The following is a 22,847-nucleotide window of genomic DNA, read 5'->3' as shown; positions in this document are numbered from 1 at the left end:
CTGAAAAGCTGGTATTGTTCAGCAGAAGAGCAGAGAGATGTTAGAAGTAAAAAGACATCTTTCAGAAAGCAGAGGTCATGTTTGAAGAGAGAAAATAGAAAAGAGCGTACATTCAAGTTAAATAAGGCAAGTTAAACAAGGCAGGCAAAATCAATTTTGAGGGACAATTTGCTAAACTCACAGAAACAATGAGAAAACACCTTCAAACACATGAAGAGTAGGAAGCCTGTCCATCAACAGGCTTGACAGGTGATTGAAATGTAATAAGAACACTCAAAGTACATAGTGCTGTTACAACAAGGCTAAATAAATCTTTGCTTTGCTGTTCATTATAAAGGATCTCAGGGAGCTTTCTCTTTTGGAGCATTTTGGTGTCTGAAAGCATCTAAAGGAGCATTTTAAATTGAAGTGTCAGCAGAACAAGCTTAGAACAACTGGATAAAACACGTAATACTATTGATAAAAATAGGTGGTAGCCATGGTAGCCACCCAAGAGTCCCAAATCTGGAGATGTTGAATTAATGGTTTGGTTTGATATGAATGAAATAATTAAATTACTGTGGCAAGTGAAGGTGGCAAACGTGATCGATATTTAAAGGGCTATGTACACTGGTAAATCTAGCCTTCCTTGGGCAAATTCATGGAAATCGAAATGAAGACTTCAGTTTGTAGGGTAAATATAATATATTGGGTAAATTTCAAAATGGGTTTTGTAGAAGGAAGCTGCCATAAATCTCTGTACTTTGAAGCCCAGTAGCCCTTGGGTAAGAGGTGATGCTGTTGCTAGGCTATAGCTGGACTTCCAAGGTCTCTTATCAATAGTCACCAAACCCTCTAAATTCTCAGGAAATAAAGGAAAATTGCTCCCATAGTTTTGAACCAGTTATGGTTCTAATTAGTCAAAGGTAATAGAACAGAGAGTAGGAAATGAATCATCCATTTTCCAATTGTAGGAAGGTCACCAGGCTGCAAGAAACTCAATTTATATCTCTACTGTTAAATTATCTACTGATGCTTCAGAAAAAAATAGGAGAGATGACAAACTTTCCTATAAGAAATTTTCAAGGTAGTTAAAATTAAAACTGTCTGTGAATGTTCTGCATCTTCTCAACCAATCTAGACAACTGCATTGTAATGCATAAAGAGAAGAGAACCATGCCTGTGCACCCACAGCAATGTAACCATTCAAGAAAATCATCTTGGTGTCATTGGGACTAGCTCTTGGAAAATATCAGCTCAAACATTAATAGAAATCAAGAAGATAAAGAGGTTTTTGAAGACTTTAAAGAAAACTTAAAATAAAATTAATTAGGTCTGTGTGTAAATCCACAATATACCTAAGCATTGCACAGCGTGATAACTTTGTCTGGAATACAGCAGTAGTAGAAATAGCACACAGAAAAGGTTCTAGAATGATCATAGATACAGAAGGGTTTCAGTGCCAGGAGAAATTAAACATGGGTTTGGGAGAAGTCCCCTGAGGTCACTGTGTCCAGTTCTCTACTACGGCTAGCACCATGGAGTCCAGCTTTTTCATGTATTTCTCAAATGCTGCCAAATAATTGTCCGGTCTCTTGTTTGAATGCTTTAAGCTTGTTCAGCTCTGCTCACATGTCAGTAGACAGCTGTCCTACTCTTCTTCATACGACCTGTTGTGTCTTTCCCTCCCATTCAGCAGCGTCGTTCATGCGGAAAAACTGAACTAGACTATAAAACAAATTGTGTTGTTGGGGTTTTTTTTAAATTTTTTGAATTGCACCTGAATTATGTATCGTATCGACCTGAAAAGCCGCCCTGGTTTTCCCTCCTTGTTCCTTTTGTGTTTGTGGAAATTCTTTTTCATATTTGTTTTGACATCAGGGAAGGGAAATTTTTGAGAGTCTTGGCATCTGTGGGATGCATGGGGAGAGGTGAGCATGTGAAGCGTCTGTGTACTCTTTCCCATAGCCCTCATTAGAAGAAGGAAGGTGCATAGCAAATTTTTGCTCATACTGTTTAGGGAGACGGTTATATGATGATCATTGGGAGAGAGGAGTTCATAGTTAAGTTGTGCTACAGCGTAACTATGCTGACAAAATTCCTTATACCACTGCAGTTGAATGGGTTCTTTCCTTTTGTTATATTACTTTTTATTACAGAATATTTTATTTTATTTGAGAAATAATTCCATACCAGTAAACAACATCTTTTTCCATGGTGAAAATCAAGTCTGTGCAATGATGGCTCAGTCATAACAAGACCACTACCATTCTGTAGCCAGATATGAGTTTGGTAGAGGATGTCTGTTTTAAGTGGGTTGAAAATTTTTTATATCATCTGTCAAGGAAAAGAAGTTTCTTCATTTTCACTGCTTGTTGCACATTATTTGCTTGCTTGCAAGCTTCTTGAAATGCATCACAAAGTAGTGGTAGATGCCTTCAGTGATTCGCCTACCTGTTTTATATACTGCAATATAAACCTGTTCTATACTGCAATAAACACATCCTAGAGACTGTTCTCTGGGAGTCGCAGGAAATCTTGGGAAGGCTCCGATCAGTCTGACTGTGAGACAGAATATGTCAGAGGACAGGAGTTGAGATGCTGCCCTGGCCCAGACCTTAGCAATTCTGGTATTTCTTCTTGTTATCTTAGTTAGTTCCACGCTCAGAAAAGGCATTCACTTTGACCAAATCAGATAAAACTTGGCATTTTCTTTGGTTTCCGAAGCCAGATGCACCTCCTGACAAACCACCCTATTTTTGTCTAGGGACATAACTTAAATTTAACTAGAAACTGTCTTTTTTTTTTAGCATTAATAGGAAGTTTCTGCTTCTTGAGGCTATTGAGCTCTGCAGACAACACCCTATCTTTATTTTGTTTGGAGCATTTGATGACTGGTCTAGCCGAAGTGTGAACTAGAGGGGGTATCTTTTCAGATTTTGGCTGTAGTTTGCCACCATAGAAGCAACTGTCTCATTGATGAAGCTCTCATCGCTGAAGTGAATGCCTGTCTCATCAAGAATATTCTGCCAAGAGGTGGGGCTCAAGGGTTTGAAGATGGTCCAGACTAGTAGGCATTGCAGGAAAGCTACACAGGACTGTGTAGGATGTATTGATGTCATCTTTGCTTCTTTCTTATTTTTGGCAGTTTTGGGAAAATAACAGTGATGAGAGAAAACAAATGATGCCAAGTTGTGGGGAGTTAAATCAGTGCTGACCTCCAGTGCCAAGGGTGAAAAGTCTCGTCTGAGATCTGGAAGAGGAGGAAGGATACAGGGCAATGATATCTTGCTTGCCACTGTATAAGATGATAGCACCAGCTATAGGTTTTGGATAGCAGGCCACGCTGGGAAAGCGATACAGTTGATCTCCTCCTGACATATTATAGTAACTGACACTGGTGTCAGGTGCGCACTGATCTGCACCTGGGTGTTCTGTGGGATAAAACACCTGAGCTCAGATATGCCCTATGGGCTGTGCATCCTTCCTGAGAAATATGCATAGGCAATTATTCTTAAACAGGCAGAGGGCATAGCTCATTCAGTGTATTTAGACAGGGTACTAGTTATAAAAACATAAACCTGATCCTGATTTAGGGCTGGTAAGACTGCACTGTGTATTTTCATGTGACATAAGTAATTTTTGGATATTTAGTTAAAAAACGTGATAATGCCAGCGTTACTCTCCAAATGATAAAATCAATATTAAACTTTGTAATGCTCTCACACAATTGCACATATTGAAGAAGCACCTGCAGCAAGTCAGAGGAGACACAACTGTATGGTATTTCTTCTATAGCCAACAGGTGTTTGGCTGGATGGACCATAAGATGTTTTCTGTCCTTATGTTCAGGCTTGTCAAAATGTAGATTCCTCTCTTCTTTTTTCTTAAGAGAAAAAAAAGGAACTTCAAGGAATTTAATCTCTGTACAATTGAGTACTTTTCCCTGACACAAACCTTCCAAACTTTCTGATGCTCTAGATACAGGGTGTCAAACCCCACCAGCAGGTGTCTTCAGAGCTGTGGGAGTCCTCTGAGGAGGCTGTATTCCTTGGCAGAGATTTGTAAATTATCACCTTGTTAAGGTGAGTGGGAAATTCTGTCTAAAAATCATCAGCATGGAATGATGCAGCGTTTTAGCTGTAACTTTCTTATTCTGTGGGAGGAGGTTTAGGGACACTTGCTGTTCACTCTTAATGCTGTTGTATAAACTAATGACTGTTGCTGAGATGAGCTTAAAATCTAAATCAGAACTTTGTGTCAGGCTTTGTTTCTGAATGGGCCTGAAACAAATTCTGCAGCTCTTACACACATTTACCTACAATGTTATCTTGATAAATGTCTAAAATGAATCGTATTTCCATCTAATCAGCCAACGCATCTATCCCTCTACAGAGGGATACCTCCTGTTTTGACACAGTGTGTCCCTTTCCTATTGCAGATCTCCTATTGTTACGGTTAGTGTATATCAGTGAGATTAAAATGCAGTTATTTTCTCAAAAGACTTATTTGCAGCTTCAGAGTAATGCTGCTTTTCCTTTCACTTCTTTCAAATACATATTTAAAGAATTGCAAGAAACAACACAATTGAAGAAAATCAGGCTAACAGAGTTTAAAAGCACATGTATAGACTTGTTCTTTAATTACAAACATACTCTTTTAAACATAGAGCTAGCTGTTACTTTATTGTGTTGGTTTGGAATAAAAGCACATTGGCCAACAGCTACTTAAAAAATTCCTTTAAGGAACCCCCTTAGTTATAGTTGTGCAGCTAAACTCTTAGTTTGAGGATGAAGAAGATGCAAGAAGCTAGCTAGACTAGAGATGCAACAGTCAATGAAACTATAGACTTTCTATCACCAATTGGACTACAGAGAATTTTATGATCTGCTTAGTGGTCAAGGAGCTCAGACTATTTTTAACCTGAACTTAAACAAACACTTGAAAAATTCAAGGTAAAAGCACTTTGATGGTGATAGAAGAGTTTTAATTTGACATTTTAACCCTAAGGTTTGTAGGTTAGGACTTAAACTGGTGGAAACTGGTGTATCTCTGGTGATTTCAAGAGGGCTTGTTTGCAGGATTGTGTTCCTTCCCCGATACTTGTCCTGACATTTGCTTAGGCTCCTGGATACCCTTTTCCCACCCCTATTGCCATGCCAGCTCTCACACTGCATCCTGCAAGTGGCTCCTACGCTCTGCAAGCTCCAAACCTGGCCAGGTGAGTTAAACCTGCCCCTGTTGCTGAGGCCTCTGCCTTGCTCCTGCTGCTTAAGATACAAATGATCGGTGTGGTGGTTTTCATATAATAACTTAATGGTTATAATACTTGTCTCAGAAGTGGTCAAACTTGGGTTTGGGTCCTCCTTCTCCCAAGGGGTATTCAAATCCACCTGTCCCTTCCCAGGCTGTAGGCAACCTCTCAGCCCTTCTTATTGAAGCTGTGCCATGGTGTGGAGAAGAATTCGCAGAGCTGAAGAAGAGAAGCAAGTGGGAGCCTGACTGTGGCTTCTTGGTTGGGACCTCCCCTGAAGGGATGTGGGGAGCAGGTATCTGGCTGCATTCCCAAGGCTGCTTACTACATGCTTTGCATTAAGACATCACTGGATAAAAATCAAAATGAACCCTGGAGGCAGAGTCCAAACCCAGAACCTTTCTCTAGAGGGAGAGGTTGCAACCACCTTGCTTTGGTAGTGAGTGCTATTTTTTTGCCACCCACTCTTCCAACAGCCATGTCTTTAAATGAAAGTTGGAGCGGCTGTTCCGGTGTACCGATGCCAGAGTCGCCCTGAGGAGCATTAGCTGTGCTCACAGCTTCACAGTCCCAAGTAGGTTTTCACGGGTGTAAGTTCTAAGAGGTTCAGCTCAGCCAAAATGGTGGGATCGCAGCATGGAAAAAGAAAAACTTGAGGTACCCAACTATCTTCTTTTGGTGAAAAAAATGGGTTCCTGTGGCATCTAATCAATTGTTTTCTTGGAGAAGTCATGGCTAATTTAGCTCTGTCTTAGGCTTGGAAGTCATTTCCCGTTGCAATATTTTTTAGATACCTCTGTAGCTTTGAGGATAATGCCTTATGTGAATTGAGAATGTGTTTCATTTTCAGATGTGACTGAAGGATGTGCACGATTGACTTCAGCTCTGGAGTGTCTAATTTGCTTTTGAAAATTGCTTCAGTTTTACAGTCATTTAGAAGCTTTTCTGGTTTTTTTCTCTTGTTATCTCTGGCTTTTCCTTGTGTAAAATAGAGATAACAATGCCTTCAGGACCCACTGTATTTTAAAAAAGCTTTACAGTCCTCTGAAGGACAGCATGCTGAGCACTAAACATTAACTCACTAATGGAAGAGCTTAGCATACAGCAGGAAAGTAGGAAAAATTATGTCTGCTGGTGGCCTGGCTGAGACTAGGGTGTCTTTTAAAGAAACACCTTCTTGGTGGCAGCTGTAAGATGTATGGATGGGGATGTTTGTTATATTCTTTTGGTTTAAATTAGTAGCGTTCAGCACAAATGAATGATGTAGTTTAAGGTACATTTCGAGTCATTTATGAAGGGACTGTATAGCATGGGGAATATATTTGTGCTATTGGAAGGACTAGAGTTTGCAAACTAAACTAAACCTACCTCACTAGACCTTTACAATATAACCGTGCCTAAGCAGGGCTGACCTTCCTCCTCAGCTACTATGAAACGATTCCTCACTTCCCTCCCCACACAGTGTCTTGTTTTGCCAAACTCTCTCTCCCTTAGACACGAAGTTCTGCTCTGGGACAGTGATCTGCTGTGAGGATTCCTGTGTTGACTTCAAGGCTCATGGAGGATCTTCCGTTCCTAGGACAGCAGGTACTGAATGTTTTCTTCCACATCATTAAACCCCCAAAGCTATAGAAGTGCTTGTTTCTGTGTTGAGCCTGTGCTTCCCTTCTGCTCCACCTCTGAAAAGCAGGGCAAGGGAAGAAGTCTGAGGGTTTCAGGGCTGCAATTTCTGTGAGAAAATTTCTGGAGAAACGGCCATGTGTCTTCTCTTCAGCCAGAGGAGGTTAAGTAGGTCACTGTTTCAGTCCCTTGTAGGGAGTCACTTCAGAGGTTTTTATCTTGTGGATGGAGGAGTCCACGTTATGATACCTGCTGTCTGTGGTGATTGCTGATTTGGGATCTTATAGGGTTTAACTGACCTATACTTTGTCCTTGAACCGTTTGCTTTTTCCTGATGCAGTGCCTTTGCGGCTGCTGCATGACTGGGCCATTTCAGAGATGTTAGGCAGTAGACTGGGACCAGTGTATTTTAAAATTTGTTGACTTTTAAGATTTCTTCACAGTTTTGAGTCCAACAACATTGTGTTTCGTGATGGACATGCCTTCTCACAGTCTTGTACTGGACTAGCAGTTCCTCTCATTGTCTCCACAAGCTTTTACATGCAGAGTTTTCTGATGAGAATACTGCTTAAAGAAAGAAATAATGATTTTTCTTTTTGGTGATCCTTATGTGAAATTACAGAACACAGAAAACCAACTTGTGGTATCCAAGCATGTTTAGGTTTTTAGGAGTCTTGGATTTGTCCTAAGATGGTGCAGACTCTGTAGGAACATGCAATGCATTTCCAAATTTTTGGAAGGAGCATATAATACTCTTCCACTTCCTGAGGGTTAATCTGCACGTACAGGAGCTTTCCCCAGGCTCTGCTGTGAAGTGATAGCCTGGTCTTCCTTCAGCTGTCCCTTCTTCTCCTCTTTCAAGATTTATGTTGAAATAGTTGGTATTAGAAATCAGACAGGTAAAATAATGTATGTATGTGTGTATAATAGATACAGAAAGCACTTGTGTCTATGTGTGCATATAGATGTGTGTGTATAAATAAAATAGGCGGTGGCTGTCAATAATTAAAACAGTTGAATGTAAGTAAAAACTTTCTTCACAAGATTTACTTACTGTTTTACTGTGGTTTCATGCAGAATTGAGCATTTGGAAGTGAGAGAGGGTTGATTTTTGACCATTTCTGAGTGTACAGCAATTATGTTAATAATCTAAAACAAAGCCGATCTTGCTTTCCCGTATTCTTGCACATTGAAAGTAATGGAAAGCATCTTTTTTTTGTCTTAAAAGTGAGAGTGATTCCAGAAACCTTGACTGATAACTCACACCACCTGTAATATTTTAAACGCTTAGATGAGAACTTGTGTTTAATGACTGCCTGAAGGAGTTCTCGTGAGTAAGATTAAAACACCATAGGGAGGCAGAGTAGAATAAAGCACAGTAATATTTCTAAAACACTTACAGTAGTGAAATCTATAAAATACTCCTCAAATATTCCCAATAATTGTGATGACCAGAGTTCAGGATTCTCTTCTGCCTCTGCAGCAGAAGAAACCTGAAAATGTGTATTTCTGTTGAAGCAAACATTAGTAAGGATATATCTCTTCCTGCTTTCGGGACCATGAATTTTGTTGCTGCATCAAGTGTCCAATTCTGACAATCCAGAGGGGGTTTTCTGTTGCTTCAAAACCTTTTTGGACCCTTCTTTCAACTTTATCTCTGCTTAGATGACTCTTAACCCTGCAAGGCACTGCAGAAAAAGCACATTAATTGTTTCATCTGAGGATCTGCTACGTATTACATATGGCTTTTACCCAGAGGCTGGTGGAAGTCTGGATGTCAGTTGTCATTATCTGATAGCCACGTACAATACCCAGAGGAGGTGCTGTGCAGACCAGAGGTCAGAGACAGAGCTGCAGATTGGTCTGTGAAAGAATTTGGTTATTGTGGAAGCAGCTTTAAGCAGGGATCAGTTGGGTTTTGGCTAAATGTCGTAGTATTCTCTAGATTTCAGGAGATAGATAAGATCAGAGTTCATCAGGAATATTTCATGTAATGTCAACCAGCTCTCGTCAGATTTGCTCCTTTGTTTTCAGAGAGGCAGCATGATATTTTGGAAAACATTTACTATTGTGGTTTTGCTAGACTGGTTCTTACAACCAGAAGAAATGGAAGAGGGTTTATTTTGTCCCATTTACTGAGGATGTTCCAAGTTTTTATTTACCAGATGTGTGCTGGGTTGTCCAGCCACTGCAGCTCATGTGTTCAGTGGTCCTGCCCTATCAGCACTTCACTGAAGTTCTCCATAATGTATTCACAAAAGTGATAAAACACTCTGTAAGAGGCCTCAAGGAATGATTAGTTTAATCTTCAATTAGTTCCCGCTGAGGCTTGATGGGAAATCATTTGAGAAGGTATGCATGAGCTTTAATATAATCTGCCTGGCCAGTTGTCATGAAGAATAGTGTGCAGAGAGGAAAGATGTTGCAAATGGAGAAAACCAAGATGTTATCATCGAATGTTTTAGACTGCTGCCTGTGATGCATTTTCGGTCTGCTTGAGTGACTTCAGCCATTGGGATATCGCTATGGGGCATTAAAAAGTCAGCGCAAACACTATGTTCAAGCATGCAAGCCATGACTGTCGGTTTAAAGTTGCCGAATAGTCATAGAGAAGAGTATTTTCATCATACAGCTAGTGAGACGCTGACAAGAAGCAGTCATACTGTTCTGTCCTTTGTTGGGAAAGTTTGTGGATGGAGCCATTGAGCTCTTTTTAAATCCACAGCAAAACAGGAGCTGAAGCCAGTCCAAGTAGTTTTTTGCAACATCCTTTTACAGTAAGGTGATAGAGGCTGGGGGAGAAGAGGACTGGCTTCCAAATCCTTTGGAGTTGGCTGGTTGGAATGAACTGTTGCACAGTAGCACCTCCCTTGGGAAACACACTATTGCTTTCTGTTTCCACAGCAAATGAAAACCACTGGCCAATTTTATTAAAGAGAATGAGATACTGTGTTGGGAACTGGCTTGACTTTTTGTAAATTGTTTAGTCCCATTTCTCTGAACTCAGATGGTGGTTCCTTGTTTAAAGGTCTCTAGGCCTACAGTCATTAAAGCTGTTTTACACAACCAAAAAATCCCAGCCTTCTGAGCAATTAAGATTTGCTTAGAACATGGAGATCCAAAAGTCCTCTTTCTGAAAATGCAGAAGTGAACTGAATGTTTAGGTATTAAACAAAGTAAGAAATCACTAGTGCCATTCACATCTGCCGTGAAGCTTGCCTGTACTTGCATCTTTACGCTGGATGATTCGTGCATCTATGTGGTTTTAGGTTCCATACATTTTCTGTCCAAATCCCCCCTCAAACATCTGGGTTAGGTTTCTTACTTATGCTGGAAATGCCCACCCCCTATGGAGTTTGGCTGGAAATAGGTAGGCTCTGCTCTACTGAAAATCCAGTCTGTAGCTTTTCAGTTTTGTTAATGTTCAGAATAATCTTTGCTCATCTACTGGAGGCAGCTTTGCTTTCCAAAAAGAGTCATTTGAGTGCTCAGTAATCTGCTACAGGTGAACTGAGTCCAGGTAATCCATATCTAAATTCATCTTGCGGTTTGTACTTTTGTGATATACTCAGCGAAGAAATGGATAGTGGCAGGTACTTAGTCACTCCTTTTGGTAGCATTAGCTTTGCTTGCCTCCAAATCTGCATCAGAGGAAGTTCAGAATGGACATTAGGAAAAGGGTTTTCATGGATAGTGTGGTCAGTCACTGGCAGAGGGAGGGTTCCCAGGTACGTGATCATGGAACCAATTATGTCAGTGCTCAAGGAGCTTCTGGACAATGCTCTTATTCGCATGGTTTAGTTTTAGGTGGTTCTGCAAGGAGCAGAGATTTGCACTTGATGATCCCTTCCAGCTTAAGATACTCTATCATTCTATAAATGCTCATGTGGTAGGTATTTATACGCAAGCGAATCATGCTGCTTTTCTCTGTGCAGACATAAAATTGTTCAGGGCACGTCCTCTGGTTTACAACACTGAGTGCCACATTGAATGAAACATATTGATTTTAAAATCACTGGAGGCATTGGACAGCTGGTGTTGGACATGGAAAAGTCTGCATCCAGAAGTGCTTTTTGGGTATATGCTAGTTCAGGAGAACATATGAAAAGATGCAGATGGACTTTCTCAGGCTGGCCAGAATGTTTCTGTGTGCAAAGGCAAGAAAATATTTCTTTGATCTGTAGGCTGATAGGTTTGCTGACAGCATTTCACTGAGGGCAAGAGAGGAAGCAAATACTCAATCCTTGGTTTAGTAATAGCAAAATAGCTAACGCTGAGATTGGAGGAGTACAGTCCGGCTAGAATATCAAGTGAAATCTGGTTGCTTGAGAATGGTTGGAGTGGAACTGTGTCTAACAAACAGCAGAGAGACATGGAGCTTGTCCCAGAAACAGCAGCTACCCCTTGTACAGTCTCAGTCTCCATGAGCTGCTGCTTAAGCAGATAAGCTCTTTGGCTATCACAGCAGTGCCGGTGAATTTGGTTTTACTTATCTTTTTGGCAGCCTTCAGATAAGGCAGTATTTTTTGAGTATTGTCCAAACTTTACAGGTTGAAACACTCTTCTTGAATTTCCATTCCTTAGGCTTCCTTGCAATAATACCCAAACCAACATTTACATGTTAGTATTTAAATCTTTTATGAACTGATACCAAAATCTCCTGTGCTCTAAATATTTTATCTGTTTTTTTTTTTTTTTTTTTAATCTTGTAAATTTTCCTCTGTGGAGCTGGAGAACTGAGCAAACCCTTGTGAGGGGAAAAGCCTTCAGCTGGGGACAATCAGGTGTCTCTGGGAAGAAGCGCAGGAGAGTCAGAGAAGCTCCTGCCTTTCTCAACTTGGCAGACTTGTTTGATTTTTAATGCTTTATTTTCAAAAGCTGTGGCTTATTAAACTGTGGAACAGCAGGACTTTCGTCCACCACTGTCCCCCACCAAGACGAACCAGTGCGTGAAGTTCCCGGTCCTGTTGGAGTGATTGCTGGGCTTGCCTGGAGCGTGGCTGCAGGCGGAGGGCAGGGTGTGGAAAGGGACCAGGAGCCTCTCCACATCCATTGTGGGCCTTGGCAGAGAGTCAGGGAGAGACAGGGCTGCAGACAGCTGCTAGGTGGATGCAGCCGGCTGCCAAGATAGTAGCAAGCTCCGAGCGGCGAGGCTCGGCTTCTGGCAGGGAACTGCCCATGGCTTGCACTGCAGTTTCTCCGAGGCTGCTGGAAAAGGGCCCAAACTGCTCTCCTTTCTGGGAGAACAGCTAGCTAGAACCCATTTATTCAACACAGCTCCAATGCTTACTACCACAACAGTGCAAAAACTTGCTTAGCTGGAGTCCTGTGCCAGTGCCAAGATCCCTGCGCTTGGCTCACTCTCATCTATTTGAATCCAGGGGATGGTTTCTCACTAACAGATCAATGAATTGATAACTTCCTTCAAGCATTTATTTAAATATTGCTACTTACTACCCTGCTTTTAGCAAGGGATAACACCAGTAGCATTAATTTTTGCTGGGGCACAAACAATGCTGCGTGTAGCCACAGCACCACCTCAGTCAACCCAGCTGCTCTATCTGTTTTTTTGGGACATGGCACTTTTCTGCCCTGCTGAGTTGTGGGAATGCCGCTCAGGCACGGGTCAGACTTCTGTGCAACAGGGTTTATTTTTGTTCTTTTGTGATACATCTCAAAACCAAACTGGATTAAATCACAGTCTACATCTAAAGTGAACTGTTTAGAACAGGTTCACAGAAGGACTTAGTTCTGAAACAGAATTTTAGGAGCAGTTTTTAATGAACTAGACACTTCCAGCATGTAGCTTGCTAAAATGTGCTAAAACACAAATATGCGCAGGAGGACTTATTGACTAAGTAAACAGGGCCAAAAGAATTTCTCTCAGGTGAGATTTGGGAAGCCATTCATTGTGAACTGAGCAAGTTTCATTGTGATCTGATTTGTTGCTTGCTTACCAGAAAAGGACTGTGCGTGATACTACATACTGCAGTATGTTAAGGACCCATAGATGATTTCTGAAGAGTAAGCAGTTCTCAGAAATGCTCTCTTTGCTATAAACTGAACAAAGAGTATGACACATGTAGAACTGATGTCTTTACTCCATATAATATATAAATACATTTCAAGGAACATTTCCTGTCTCTCTCTGTATGTCTGAAAACTTAGGAACGTGTGTGACTGAAAGTCCACCTAGTCTGGCATCCTGCCTCTGTATATTGTAATTGCCAGACATTGCGGGAGTGCTTATTTGTAATTTCTGGACATAAGGGATTTTTTTTCCTCACTAGGGTTGGTAGCATGAGTACTTGTATCTCTGCTAAACTTAATACAAAGTAATTTAAAAAAAATTCTTAGTACTGTTATTTTTAATTTAATTACTACCAACATAGCAGCCGATACCTGGTTTCTCCAAGAAGTAAACTCCTTGGGTTCCCTGCAGTCCATGAGCTCCTTATTCTGCAGCTCCACATAATTCCAGTTCTCTCCCTTGTCTGTGCTAAGTCTTCCTCATCTGACCACAAAAAATGCTAAAGCCCCGTTTCCTGCTTGTCTGCATTTGCCTCTGTCTCTTGCCATCCTTCTCTCTCCAACTGGATGTCTGTGCAAAGCGGCTTCCATGGTTACTACTAAAATAGGCAAAGAAGTATTTTTGGGCAGAATCTGCCGGTTCAGCAAGATCAACAAGCTTTTGGGAAATGCTCTGATTACAGTGAAATTCATGCAGGATTTGGTCTAGAAAAACAAAATAAAAAACCTCTCCAGTTTCTTCCAGCTCACCTGCAGCTTCTCAGACCACTGTCCTCCTGAGCTGCCTGGTGCCCCACTCTGCCATCAGGGAAACCCACCACATGGACAGGCTCGGCATTTATGTGCAAATGATCATTTTCCCTGTTCCTTTCGTTCGTCCAGAGCACCCATTTCTGTTGCCAGACTTCTTTGCAGATATTGTTTATTTTAGATGTACATAAAAGCTATTCAGCCACGTGATGGTCTTTGCTCTGTAACACGTTGCTGTCACTTGTTCCTCCTGGTCTATCCTGTTTGTTTCACTTATAGCACGTCCCATTTAGGTTGCAGACCTGATGTACCATGGGACACCTGCTATATTCTTTCAGCCTGAACACCTTTTTCTTTTTGGGTTTATAACAGAACCTCTTGCAGTGTAAATAGCTTTTTGCTTCCTTTACGAATGGTGTTGTACTATTCCTCTCTTAAACTTCCCTCACAGTTATTAGGACAGCACGAGCTGTGGTTCATGCACAGTTTTACAGCACTGACCTTATGGCTCCGTGTTCACAAACTTATGGTTTTCTAAAGCTTCTGAGCCTTTACAAACCCATGTGACCCCATCACCCAAGGAGACTGGCAGATTGAAGCATACATGGACCTTATCAGTGTTCCCAAGACCAGCTCCACTGTCTGCAAGGTACTTGCCCACCTTAGGGTGAGCTCCTGGTTTGCTATGATGGATCTGTTGTTTCAATGGAGAAGAGAAGGCAGCTTTTCCTCAGTGATCACTTGCCTCTGCCCGTCTCCTCTAGCCAAGCTTTTCAGAATCAGTGGAAGAATACTTTTCTCATTGCATTTTTCCCTCTTTGCAAATTGCAGTGTGCAATGATGAATGACATTGAACACATCATTTTTTAGTAAGACTTCAGAAAGTGGGCTTTTTTTAGCCCAGTGGACAGTGGGAGACAGGCTCTCAATACATGCAGACAACTTTTTTGAAGTTAAAACATAGCATCCCACTGCAATGCAAAACCCAAACGCCTTTTTTTTTTTAAGCAGACGCATATATAATTTTACATCCTTTTAAACAGCATCATCAAGGTGTGCCTGCACTGAAAGAATCAGGGGATGAACATGTGCTTTGCAGCCACTGTCCTGTTTCAAGATCTATTATTGCCCATGCATGTGTTATCTTGATGGGCCAGACTGGAAGACTGCAAGGAGCAGTGACAAACCTGTGCTTTGGGTGACCTTGCTCTCACCAGGGGTTGAAAAGTGGCGTTTGCTGCCAGTGGTGCTAAAACTGGGACCAGACCAACTGTTCCCAAGGCTTACCTGAACCAAAACTAACGTACTTCCATCCCTGAAATCCAAGTAGGCAGTGACCTGTGTGACAGCAACTCTCTGTAGGCAGCTGCCCATTTGGTTTTCACAAACAGAATTACAGAAATTTCAGAAAACGGAATTAGGACAAGTTGCAGAATTTTCTTGTTTCCTAATGAAATAAATTCTCATTTGCCAAGGAGGGTGCTGCCTGGCTTCTCCTACCACAATCCCCATCAACAGGATCAGACAGGCTCTTCTGTAATCAGAGTTTAATAGCTTACAATTTGTGGGTTGAGCTCTGGTAATTGACTGACTTAGAGCTATTATCTCCCCTCAAACGCAAGGGAAAACCCCTTTCTCTAAAACTTTGCTAAGGGAAGATTTATTTGGCATGTGTTAGCCCACACTTGCAAAGCTGAAGGCTGTATATGCAGCTGGTTAGCACAGATTACTTGAAGTATAGTCAACAACTATGTTAGAACTAATGGAGTTGTCTAAACTCTGTGATAGAAGCATCTATGGGCAAACTTAATAGATTTATATCTGCATATTAGAAACCCTTCTGACCTATTTGGGGTTTGTTATCTTTAGTGATCACGATGAAAGCTGGAACAGCTGTGAGAGCTATTATTGAAGCCAATACATAATGATTGAAAAAAAGAGGTAGGAAGTTTAGACAGATAATATAAAGAACAGATTTGTGAGAGGATCATTAAATTCGTGTTCCTCTGAGCTCTTAGGAGCAGGTGTGCATTGAATGGAAGGGCAGGAGTGAGATCCTTGAGCCCACTGACGTCAGCGTTCATAGGAATATCTTCTAAATTGTCAGCGTAGGGACTGGAGTGAGCAGGAGAGTGGAGAATAGCTTTCTCTTAAAGAGGGAAGTTGTCTGCGAAGGGGCCCTCAGAAGTGCCATTATAAATTTTAGCGGTTTCTAAGAGAAAGTAGCATCCTTATTGAGGAGAAGAATAACAGCTTCAGTTGTTTCTGAGGCACTTGGTACCAGGCTGGTCCTCAATCTGGAGGAGGCTGCTGCTGGAGGTGCATCGGTGCTTTGGGTCTGGCAGAGGTGTAGCTCATCATGCCAGCAGTTATTCTGGGTTTAGTGACCACTCAGTCTTGAGATGACAAATCTTCTCTGGCCTCTAGCTTGAGAGGGGCAAGAAACAGCAGAGTGCTGATGGAGCACCTCCTCCAAAAGCCCTGACATGGGGAAGAGAGACAGCTCTCCTGCCATCACGGAGCTGCTTTTCACCCAAAGGCTTGCTGGTCCTCTCTTAGCTGTTCTTCCTGGCTCAGGGGCTAGGAGAAGGGGTTAGTGGCTCATAGGGACTGTGCTGAGCTGCAGAACATCAGCAGGGAGGCACAGCCTGAAGAGGTGTTTTTTTTTTCCTCTCCTGGCTATGGTGAAGACTGTAGGGTTTATTTGGAGGTAAAAAAGATTTCCTTGCTTTCAGCTCTGCTTAGGAAAACAGTCACTTTATCAAACACTTGGCATGTGTGCTTCAGCGAGGCACAAGGAGTCTCCATAATTAATATCAACAACTTTCTCCACGGAGGGTATAAAACCTGAGTCCTGGAAACTTAGATTCCCTTCTGGTGCTGAAGGGAGGGGAATACAGGATGTATTATTAGAAAGCATTTCTTTTATTTAACAGATGTTAAATAGCACTATACCACTATATCAATCTGTCAATTACGCTAATAGGAAACAGGGTATAGAAAAGTTAAGAGATGTGAATTGTACAGGGAAACAATCGTGCCGCCTCTGCAGGATCCCAGGTTTGGGGCCAGGGGCCAGGCACAGCCCCAGCAGTCCCTGCGGAACACGAGGAGGAGCCACGCATATGTTGGGCACATGTGAATGGAAAGGGGGAGGAATATTTGTGGACCATGACGGAAAGAACTTGTTGCAGCTGGACAGGTTCTCTCCCACCCTGTCCTGTTGTGCTTGAAATTAAACAAAAAAACCCTTTAAACCAGAGACCATCCTTGGGTTTTTTACAATGAACATACATCATGCTATAGGTTTCAGTGGTGTTAATCGGCATTTTCAGAACCTAGGTGGATTAAAGTCTAGAAGGGAAAAGCAAACCTCTAATGCATGATTAAAGGTTGAAAAGCAAGCTTAGCTATGCAGTAGCGTGTATTGGTCCCAGGTCAGACCCAGCACTGCTAACAGGAGAGACCAGTGGTATTTCTCTCTTGGACACTGTATTGCTTCCTTAAACTTCTCCTGATGATCCTCAGCCTCTGCAGCCAGCCGATTTTGGTATGGTTTTATTACCAGAGCTGTGTGGAGCCCAAGGTTAAGCGATGGGAGTTTCAAAACAAACCAAACCAATAAATTAATAAAATGAACGTGTCATCAGCTGATCCTCTTCTGACCACCATCTGTCCCTGGATCATGTGATGTCTCCCAGCTGGCCACCCAAGAGACAAACCATGCAAGATCATCATCACAACATATGCTGCTATTTACACATTTTTAAAGGTAATAGTTGCTAGGCTGTCCTACTAGTAGTTAAAAGTAGTTATTTGGAAGCTAGGGGATTTTTTCTTTCTTCCTTTCTTTCTTTTTTTATTTTTTTTTTTTGTAATTTTTGAGAAAGCCAGTGACTCAGCAAGTATTTTTTGGACAGAGACATGTTCAGGGTTGGAGCAGCAGAAGTTCCTATGTACAGTATATGTGATACAGGTCTCCTTTCCCGTCCCCCTTATTCTATGGTATGTTGCTGTGCCTTTTGTAGTAAACAATCAAATAAATTAAACAGTAAGAAGGACACGATACTACAAATGTTACTGGTGTACCTTTTAGGACCATTATGTGCTCCCTTTGCCATCTCCAGGATGCAAACCAAGCTGTGCATTTTTAAACTAGTGTTAAGATCAAGGATGTGGTTATGAGAAGACTTACAATTTATAGGATACTTAAGCATTAAGGATTGAGGCACAGAACATTTCCTGGGGATTAACGACTGACTGGGTGAGCCTCAGGCCATTAACCCCTGCCTGTCATTAATCTTCAGGAAATGCCCTGCAGTGAGGTCGTTATTGCTGTTATATGCTGAAACAGAAAATGATAATAAGATAGGTCTGTGGTTTATTTATTTATATTTTACATAACACGGTTATACTGGGAGAGTAGGAAATTACCATCTTTCTCTTTAGCTGGTCATACTACTTGAATCAATGCAGTTCATGCATCTCATTGTTTTGTGGAAGGTTATTGTCAGACTGAACAGTGTAAACAGGGGCAGAATTTGGCCCACTGTTTGTGCTGCATAATATTTAATGCAATGAATAAGCGTCTTGGGTATAACTGCTGGCAGAATTTAGCCCTATATAGAAACCAGTTCAAAATGCTTGTTTTACAGCAAAGCAATTTATTCACATTTCTAAGCGTCTTGCAGCCTTTTTTAAACACATTGAATAATCCTTTTAGGTTCCCCATAAAGCAGGTGAAATGCTTCTGCTGCAGTCCTAAGGCAGAACACAGGCTGCATAAATAGCATCTAAATTACTAGGAATACAAAATACACATACAGTAATACATACCTACGAAGGCAAATTCATACTGACAGGACTGCAGTGTGTGCTTATCAGCAGCAAAACATCTCGGGGAAGGAAAAAAGTAGCTCTACATTGAAATTGTATATATATTTCTCTCTATATTTAAACACTTAAATACTATTTTGTGCATGTTCTTAAAGCCAGATGCAGGCTCCTTTTTAATGAGCCTGCCTGCTTAAACATTTATTAGCCTAGAGATGTATAGTTTTCATAAAGCTGGCTGAAGCTTTTTGCAGAATATCTTTGCAAAAAAAAAAAGCTTTTTTTTTGTGTATACATGGCCTCAGTCCTTGCAACCTCCTAGAGAGTCTGTCAAGGCGCAACTTAAAAGCTCGTTCAGGCGACCATGACCCCCTGCTAGCAGATTGTCTGCCTAAAAGGTAAGGGAAAGCTAAAAAAAAAAAAGTAGAAACTTAAAAGTAGCTTCTCAAAGGCTGCATAGATCTTTTTTTTTTGTTAAACCTAAAGTGTTTAAAAGCTTTAATATTGATGGCCTGTCAACTTTGTCCTGATTCTTTGGCTTTCAGTTAAAAGGTTTTTGTTGTTGTAGCTTATGCAGTTGCTCTGTTGCTATGGAAACGTGACATCAAAATGACGTTTCTCTGTTTAAAAGCTTTTAACTAAATTCCTGCCTGTCAGATGTAGGCCCCATTTTGTGCACTCAAGCTTCAAGCTGTTGCAAAAAGGTTTCATATGTTCTGTTGTCATTCAAATTCTTTATCCACATATGCATGTCTTGCACTACAAAAAACCTAAGCTAAAAACTCAATCTATATTAAGTGTCCTCTTTTAAAACCCTTTTAGGTCAGTCAGCAATGGCTGCAGCAGAAATTCCCAGTTACATTGTCTCTTCTCAGACTGAGAAACACAGGAGGGCCAGAAACTGGACTGATGCAGAAATGAGAGGTTTAATGCTGGTTTGGGAAGAATTTTTTGATGAGCTGAAACAAACTAAAAGGAATGCCAAAGTTTATGAGAAAATGGCTAACAAACTCTTTGAAATGACTGGAGAAATTCGCCACGGAGAGGAAATAAAGATAAAAATTACAAATATGACATTCCAGTACAGGTAAGCTTCAGTTAATTCTTTTTATTTTAAGAGATTTTAGCAGGGATTTTTTTGCCTTTCAGAAAGAAGTTTCCTAGAGGAAATCTGTCGATAAAAGATTAAAGATTGTTCATATCGCTTTTAAAATTCTCTCTTGCCAGTGCTGTTACGTCATTGTTAATTTTTTTTTTTCCCCAATTTCATGTCAAACTCTGGGACAACTTTGTTTCTTTGTAATAAGCTTGTTATGATGCAGAGGGATGGAAATGTATTTAGTGGGGAAAAGAAATTGGTTGGTTTTTTTTTTCTCTCTTTGCTGAGGGGTCTGATTGTGTTGGCTTGGCAGCAGTTCCTTGCAGTGAAACTCCTGCAGTTCGAAGCGGCCAGTGAGAGTCGGGATTGCAAGGCAAACTTTAAGGGGAAAAAAATATAAAATAATCTTGTTTTTTTTTTTTTTAAGGGGGGGGCTGAAGCTCCTAGATTTTCTTCTAGTGAGTTGAAGGGTTACACTTCATGGGGCCAAGAATAATTGAATGTCTTATTACTGAGTGACACACATTGCTATAATTATAAGCAGCGGCAGCAGCGAAAGAACTATTATATCTGCAGAGAAAGAATCAATGTGCACTGTCAATACTGCTCCAAGGGGGAGGGGGGTGTGGGGAAGGCGGAGGTGTCTACAAGGGGTGATAAAGAACAGGCAGTGTCAGTCAGGAGGGGAAGTTGGCTTCAGAAAACGTGAGGCATTTGTTGTCTGCAGGGGGAAAAAAAAATTAGAACTTAACAGAAATATTTGTTGCCCCCCCCCCCTTTTTTTTTTTAAATCTTATCTCTGTGAAGCACAAATTGCTTCATACTGGAAATCCTGAGTGGTGATTTTAGCTATGTGCTTGTAATGCAAGAAAATCAAATATGTGACTCTCTTATTTAATCTCTCCTCAAAGCTCGTATTAATAATAAAAAAGGTTATTACAGCAGGCAACCATGTTAAAACTGCTCGCTTTTCTGTAAGGCACCCTTACTGTATTTAATGCAGAGACTTCTCATCAAATAGAAAACTAGGGAAAATCCTGTGAACGCCTTAACTTCGAATGTCTTTATTCTTCATTTGTATGATCCACAAGTAATTTCCCATAATATTAAACTTGATGTTTTGTGGCAAATCCTAATGTCTCCAAAATGTTGTACTAACCCTGCTGTAATCCTTACGATTTCCTCCACCCAGGCTGTAGATGAGAAAGCTGGAAGCAAGATGAATTTTTGCCTAGCATCACCCAGTGATTCACACTCGGATGCAGATTTACAAGTCAGGAGTTGTTGGCTACCAGGCCTTTGCTTAGTCTGCTAAATCTGCAATCCCCCCTGCTGAGAAATACATCTCGTGGCACTGAGATTTTACAGGTGTCTAGCAGCAACACCGTATGATATTCAAGTGCCATAATTGCCAAGTGGAATAGTTATTTCTGTCAGCCTTTGTTCTAAATTTTCAGTATTGCCATCAGTCAGACCGTCTCAGTTTTTCTAATTAATGTTTTTACTTTAAAGTTGCACTGGGGGAAGGGAAGAATTAAAATCACTCATGTACATACGTTCTCTGCATATATGTGGAAACACAGCAGTTTGTTGAAAGCATTCTTTTTATATTACTGAGAACTTCTAAGATTCTGTTGCATGTCGTCATGCTGCTTTTCTATTTTGCTGTGCATTGCAGTTCCCTGATTATTGATTAAGATGCTAATTTAGGAGAGTTAGTACACTTGAGTATGAAATGCATCTTTCGTATTGTTTGTTCTTATCCAAAGCACGCCTCACTTTCAAGGCGAGGTAGTAGAGAGAGTGGGGACAAACAATAGCTATGACTTACAATTTCTAGTTTTCTGGGTACTTTTTGTTGGTGTGTGAGGGTAGGAAACACTGGGAGGAAACAGTAAATGATGCTAGTTGCCACCGACTGCTGGCTTTGCTGGGAGGCAGCTGAGTTTAAATCCACGTTTTGGTGCCTGGATAACACTTGAGGAAGATGTTTACTCACTGTATTTCTGAGCATCATCACTGCACTGTGGCATGAACTGGAATTGAACACCCTGGGAGTGGGAAAAATGTTCTATTTTGAGATAAATTGTTGTAATGATTACGTAGAGTTAGTAAGCATGACATGGGAGAATGTAGCACTAGCAGCAGGAAAGAGGGGGGTGTTCTACACCTGAGTTCTTCCCACCACCTAGCAACTACTTTTTTAGGCAACTCTTTATCATAGTGCAAAGATGCTATCGTCTGTAGCCTTACTTTGATAGTCAGAAATTACCTAAATTAGAATGTCTAATCAGACAATAGTATTATTTAGTGATGTGCCACAATTTCTGTCGTACAAATTGCTATACACATGTATATGCATGTATACACATATTTTTCTGTAAAAGAAAAAGCAGTTCTTGAATATTTCTACTAGTACTTTTAACCAAGTTCAGCGCTAAAAATGGCATGTCTTATCTTGGGACTTCTCTTGAAACAGATATTAATGATCTGAAACATTAAAAGTTCTAAAACAGAAAGCAGTGAACACATTTATAATGGTGCTTTCCAGTCTGAGGAAAGCCATTATTCATTGTGCAGAACAAGTCAGTCGACAAACATATACATAGGTAGGGGAGGAGTGTTTGTCGGTAATTGTTGCAGTTGTTCCAGCTAATGCAACTATGTGCGTGCTTATGATGGCGCAGAGCTTGGTATGGGCTCACAGTCCAAGTATTCACCCTGGTCCTCATGTATGTTTGGATTCTATGTAAGATTTTCTGCTGCCAGAAAAAGTTAGTCCAGGTGTAGTTCAGCGCCCATGAGCATCTGTCACAAAAGCAATTTTAGGGTCATCCTATCCCGTTCCTTCACACGTGAGGTAAAAACAATATTCAGGTGTTAAAATGCCATTATTTTATGTCATTGTTTTCTCCATGAATTCTTTTGTTTACTTCTGACTGCCCTATATTTCAACAAGGTGACATGAGAATGAGAAGATTTTTAGAAAAAGCAGTTAGGCTGTGATGTAGAAAGCTTTGTTTATGAAGAAAACTGGAAAGGTTGTGACTCACTTGGAAAGAAGGCAAAGAAATATAAAGGAGTTCTAGAGGTGCATAAATATATACAGTACTGTTTTTGAAAATACAAAGCAGATATTTCTTTTACTGTAATACAAGAATTTATTTATTGGAATTGCAGGGCAAGTAACATAAAACTAGTAAAAGTCATATAAATTTGTGTTACACTGCATAATAAACATGTGGAACTCGTTACCACTGAAAGTCATTGACACCAAGAGAA

General features: G+C 40.8%; 1 protein-coding gene across 3 annotated transcripts in view; it reads left to right on the top strand.

The window, feature by feature from the left end:
* Positions 1–22,847, top strand: part of MSANTD1 (Myb/SANT DNA binding domain containing 1) — a 43,528-nt gene that overhangs the window by 4,652 nt on the left and 16,029 nt on the right. Inside the window, exons 2-3 of one of the 3 annotated variants that reach the window (XM_069856418.1) lie at positions 6,728–6,820; positions 19,289–19,553. In XM_069856418.1, coding sequence (XP_069712519.1) covers positions 6,728–6,820; positions 19,289–19,553 — 358 coding nt within the window. Of the gene's footprint in view, positions 1–6,727; positions 6,821–17,765; positions 18,865–18,895; positions 19,171–19,288; positions 19,554–22,847 lie in introns of those variants that run through there. The other 2 variants (XM_069856420.1, XM_069856419.1) reach the window with 2 other exon arrangements.

This window comes from Phaenicophaeus curvirostris, chromosome 4 (assembly GCF_032191515.1).
Source record: "Phaenicophaeus curvirostris isolate KB17595 chromosome 4, BPBGC_Pcur_1.0, whole genome shotgun sequence".
Lineage (NCBI taxonomy): Eukaryota > Metazoa > Chordata > Aves > Cuculiformes > Cuculidae > Phaenicophaeus > Phaenicophaeus curvirostris.
Note: the sequence above shows the minus strand (reverse complement) of the source record. Positions and strands in the feature narration are given on the sequence as shown.